This window comes from Octopus bimaculoides, chromosome 9 (assembly GCF_001194135.2).
Source record: "Octopus bimaculoides isolate UCB-OBI-ISO-001 chromosome 9, ASM119413v2, whole genome shotgun sequence".
Classification (NCBI taxonomy): domain Eukaryota; kingdom Metazoa; phylum Mollusca; class Cephalopoda; order Octopoda; family Octopodidae; genus Octopus; species Octopus bimaculoides.
This window is the reverse complement of record NC_068989.1, coordinates 72851964-72857921: the sequence shown is the minus strand read 5'-3', so window position 1 is coordinate 72857921 and position 5958 is coordinate 72851964. Positions and strand designations below refer to the sequence as shown.

At 32.5% G+C, this 5958-nt stretch overlaps 1 protein-coding gene across 1 annotated transcript in view; it reads right to left on the bottom strand.

Annotated features, from left to right (window-relative positions):
• Positions 1-5958, bottom strand: part of LOC106877685 (diencephalon/mesencephalon homeobox protein 1-B) — a 49260-nt gene that overhangs the window by 9355 nt on the left and 33947 nt on the right. Inside the window, exons 2-3 of the mRNA XM_014926632.2 lie at positions 3687-3862; positions 1902-2268 (exon numbers count right to left, since the gene is read on the bottom strand). Of these exons, the coding sequence (XP_014782118.1) occupies positions 1902-2268; positions 3687-3862 (543 nt within the window). The remainder of the gene's footprint in view (positions 1-1901; positions 2269-3686; positions 3863-5958) is intronic.

Genomic DNA, 5958 nt, shown 5'->3' with positions numbered 1-5958 from the left:
CTAATTCCAGTAAAATATATGGAAATAAATATACCTATTCCTAAAATGCGCACTTGTGTCTATATACATTCCGGTAAATTATATAAATATTCCTATTTATAAAATGCAAACGTATGCCTATACATATGCAGACATCTGTAATCTTTAAACGTAATTTTATTAACTAGGTGACCCTTGGAAAAGAGTATGGAAAATAATTCCAAGTTACATAACGAACAAGTACCTTTACCCTTGTCGCACGGCATCGATTTGCCTATTATCAACCATTCAAGGGAGTAATCCCTTTTCTCATCTTTCAATTTCCATATCAAACTACTAAGCGCCGTACTATATTGTTTACTCCTATCCCTAAACGTCGAATAATGATTAGAAATTCTTTTCGAGACTTCAAGTGACGAAGACCCAATATAACTCCAAATCTTCTTATCCGTTATAACATTACGCCTATACACAATGTTTTTAGTTTTAGCATTTGCACTAAGGAATCTTATTCTATTAGGGTTATCTTCAGATATTTCTATTAATTTATTATCATAGTTAATGGTATTATCCATATCCTTTATATCTTGACTAACATCTCGACCATTGTCTGCATTATTATTATTACTCTCTATATTTATGTCAACAGAATCATGACTAGAATTAGAGGATAACAGTTTAAAGTTATGAGCGGCGATAATTTGGGTCAAATTTTTGGTATTTGAAAAACCGAACCTTACCTTATGCTCGTTAATAACCTTGTAGTAGTGCGAGTTTTTTGTAAAATGTTTCCTAACTACATTCCTAAATAAACTAACTAAATTTGATTTTACCTGCCTCCAATATGGGACGATGAACCATAGACTATCCTGTTTCCCAGGATAACTTACAATGTTTTCCCTAAAAAACTTAAGTCTACTATTTTCAGTCCTTGGTACACTATCGTTGGATCTTGTCCTATGTTTAATCTTACTAAATAGGTTAACACTATTTTTATTATTATTATTATTATTATTATTATTATTATTATTATTATTATTATTATTGTTAGTTTTATAACTACCCTTATTCCTATTATTAACATTATTAATTTTATTAATATTATTATTATTAACATCTTCAATAGAGGAAGCAGAATCTGGTTTAATATAGTATACCTTATCATTATATCCTGCTTCCAACAAAGCGGAGTTATAAAACTTTACCTCATCTTCAAAAACCAGATTATTTGCAGAGAGGTTAGACAATCTTAATGATATACTATGAACTAAGTTATCTATTATTGCTTTTGGATGATTACTAGATCTATTAATATACCTCAGGTTAGTTAAAGGTTTATGATATGGCCTATATGATTTATTATGCAGATCAAGTGTAACATCTAAGAAATTAGCTACAGATATATTATCCTCAAAAATAATATCCATTCCCATTCTGCGAAAAAATCTAGCTAATCTATTTTTTACCCTTTGTACCTGTTGTTTCGAACTATTTCTGAGAAATAGCAGACAATCATCCACAGCTGATGTGGTTTGTTCTTTTATACTTTATGAATTAGCTGATTAATTCACAAATATTAGAGGGGGTCTTTATAGGGATGATTGTCTGCTATTTCTCAGAAATAGTTCGAAACAACAGGTACAAAGGGTAAAAAATAGATTATATATATGTATACATACACACACATACACATATATATAATATTTGGACAATAACTGATACTACAAAAAGAGACAGGATATTGACTTACCTGCAAATATTAACGGGTAAAAGCAATAGTGTTCGTATGTATGTCCATGCGTGCGTGTATGTGCGTGGGTGCATGTGTGTGTGTGTGTGTGTGTGTGTGCGTGCGTGTGTGTGTGTTTGTGTGTGTGTTTGTGTGTGTGGTGAATGAATGTGTCGAAAAATTCGATAATTACCATTTCCAGGAATCTTTTGCTCTGGCGTACATTTTGAAAGCATGGAAGTACTGTCGTTGCTGTGTTCAAGGGAGATAATTTCGTTGTTTTCCATTTGTTGCGATGAACTCTTCTCAGGTGACGAATTTCTAACTGGCCTCGGTCCACTCATGGTGGCCTCACTTGTGCAACTGTGATGTTGGAGAATCTGTGAGACATGAACTGACTGTTGAGCTGTGTGATGGCTCAAAGATTTATCGCTGATGCTATCATCTTCACACGGACTCGGCTGTTCATCCATTGAGTTCAGTTCGCTGGTTAATCGTTCTTTCTGTTTTAATGCTTTTTGCTTTTTTCTGAATTTTGCTCGTCTATTTTTAAACCAAACCTGTGTGTAAATAGTGACGACAATTGATATTGATGGTAATGATAATGATGATGATCACGATTAACATAATAATAATAATGATAATAATAATAATAATAATAATAATAATAATAATAATGATAATAATAATAATAATAATAATAATAATAATAATAATAATAATAATAATAATAATAATAGTAATAATAATAATAATAATAATAATAATAATAATAATAATAGTAATAATAATACTGTAAGTATTCTTCGCAGGGTTCTTGAAGCATGACCAGTAAACAAGTGTCACCTTTGTCTGCTCGTTGTGGACAAATGACACTTTCCCTCATACCCAGAAAAATAAGCTGTGAGTTTTCATCACATAATAATAATAATAATAATAATAATAATAATAATAATAATAATAATAATAATAATAATAATAATAATGATAATAATAATAATGATAATAATAATAATAATAATAATAATAATAATAATAATAATAATAATAATAATAATAATAATAATAATAATGAAGACGATGAAGATTTCAAATTTTGGCACAAATCTAACAATTTCGTAGGATGATGTCAATTGACTACATCGACCCCAGTGTTCAACTGGTACTTATGGTATCGACCCCAAAAGGATAAAAGTCGACCTCGGTGGAATTTCAGCTCAAAACATAAAGATGGACGAAATGCCACTCAGCATTTTGCCTGGTTTCCTAGCGATTCAACCACCTTCATAATAATATTGATTACTTTTATTGACTACAAGGGCCCAAGGCATGGAGGACAATATCAAAAGTCAAGTTACGGCACCCAAAATGCAAAAACAAAAACAAGTAGGGTGTTACATCGATCAAAGGGATACTACATTAAATGATATAACAAAGTATATATAACAGAATTAGCGAAATAAATAATTAATAAATAACTAATTAAAATCTCCAAAACAACAATAATAATATTCCTTTGTACAATAGGCACAAGTCCTGAAATTTTCGGGGAGGTGGCTAGTCAATTACATCGACCCCATTGCTTAACTGGTAGTTATTCCACGGAAACCGAAAAGATAAAAAGCAATGTCCTCATCGGCAGGATTTGAACTCAGAATGTAATATCTTAAGAAATACCGTAAAGCATTTTGTCTAGCGTGTTAATGATTCTGCCAGCTCACTGTGTCTTAGCAAAAACCAAAAGCAACAAGATCAAGCACAACAGCAACAACAACAATTTATAAATCTCAAGTTAAATTTTGTGTACAATATAATTGTTTGAAATCTTTGATGGCAGAGATCCAACATGACGACAGTTCAATGACTGGAACCAGTGAACGAATGAAATAATAATGGTTTTGTAAAAATACAATAACAATGAGGAATTTAATGATTTGTTCTTGTTTATATATATATATATATGATTTGTAAAAGGCACCTGAATTCGAGCTTCTGGTAAGCTTGTCATCATTGCAAGTCGTTCGCGCATGACAACGTCTGGATAATGTGTCTTAGCAAATGTTTTCTCCAGAGCCGCTAGCTGTTGGTTAGTGAACGCAGTGCGACTGCGTCTTTGTTTTCTGTGCGAACCATACCGAGCTTCAAGTATGATATCTGCAAGTGAAAATTTAGAGAAAATAGACAATTGAATTTATAGAAGAGGGAGACTATATTTTATTTATTTATTCATTTATCTATTGGTTTGTTAAGTAATCATTAGCTGGAATTTTATAAAACTCTAAGACGCTGCAAGATTTACACGGTTAAAAGTCGATCATCTCAGCAGCTATCATCCAGTTATATAACAGCCGATATAAATGTTGGTTGATTGATTCCTCTAATCACACTTTAAATCATACAAAGAAAGAGAAAGAGGGGGAGAGTGAGAGGGAGAGAGTGAAAGAGAGACACAGAGGAAGTTAATAGAAGTGATCCAGGTGAGTGCAAATACTGGGCAGGGAATGAATAAAAATGGTGACAGGAAATGAGTAAAAGACTAACTCCGCTCCACATACACACAGAGAGAAATAATCACAAAAATAGTAAAGAGGAGAGGAAGAGGAAGAAAAGGCAACAGACAGGGTAGCTATGGGAAGAGTTATGTAAAAAAAAAAAAATTGTTTTATTTCATTTGATATTAAGGTAAATATTTTTCGTTTGAAAATTAATAATAATCTCACCCGTTTGGATAAGCACCAAGAAATTGGATGTAAGTTAAATTATAATTATTGCATGCGTCCCATATTCCTTGCTTTTACCCATGGTAGCAAAAGAATAGTTAGGGAGATGTAAATACACCAACACTGGTTGTCAAGCGATGGCGGAGGTAGATGTAGACACAAAGACATACACATATAGATTACAAAGATATACATATAAGACGGTTTCTTTTAGGCATCCGCCTACCGAAACCACTCACAAGGCTTCGGTTAGCCTAGGGTTATAGTAGAAGACACTTGCCCAAGGTGCCACACAGTAGGAGTGAACCCTGAACCACCTAGTTGGAAAGCAAGCTTCTCTACCACACATACACACATATATCGCTGACCAAAACATTCAAAAAAATTTTTTTCTCCGTGGTTTTCTCCTTGTTTTCTCCGTATTCTTTCTGTTGAAGAGCGTAGCTCGAAACGTTAAAGATTTTCTGTATTCCCGAGCGTTAAACTAATACATCATTTTGTTGTCTACACCACCTGTCCTCGTCTGTTGTTTTTTTCGTAAATTCTCCCATATATATATATATATATATAAGCACAGACGCACTCATGCACGCACAAACACATACACACCGACACACGCACACAACACACTCATCGTGCATTAATTGTTAGAAGTATTTTGTACTGGATATATTGCCAACAGTCAAGTACCTAAATCTACAATTTTATTCTATTCACAAGTAAAAGAAATCAACCAATTGATTCGCGCATTACAAATACAATCTGTAAGCGGAACAGTCAAAGTATGCAAGACTTTTCTCAGGTTTAAAATGTAACATTGATTTCGTAATCTACATTCCAAAGATGGTGCTTTGTACCTTTATTAGAAACCAACTCCGTCTTCAGAGAAAAAACTTTAAATGATTAAATAGAGAAGACACATACATACATTCACAGGGTTATACGTAAAATATGTATTAACGTTTACATTAACCGACATTGATTTTGCAACAATTGATTTCATGTTTATTTTTTACATAATCTGATATTTAGAATAAGATTATACAATAGAATAGCTATTATCAGTACTTATGTATTTGTCTATACATACGTGCATATATATGTCCTTGTTTGAACGTCTACATGTGTAGGCGTGTGATATAGGTGTAAACATATATATACATATATACATATATATATATGTGTAGATATACATGGGTGTGTGTGTATGTTTGTGTGTCTGTGGCTTACAGATTTGTTATTATGGAAGTAATAGAAAAAGAGTGAAACAAAGAGAACGAGAGAGAGAGAGAAAGAGAGAGTGGAAGGGAGAATCTAAGGACTTAAAGGGAGAGAATCACTAAGCCACAAACAAACACACACATACACACACACACACACACACACACACACACACACACACACACACACACACATATATATATATATATATATGTGTGTGTGTGTGTGTTTATGTGTGTGTGTGTCTGTGTGTGTCTCTGTGTGTGTGTATATATATATATATGTATATATATATATATATATATATAT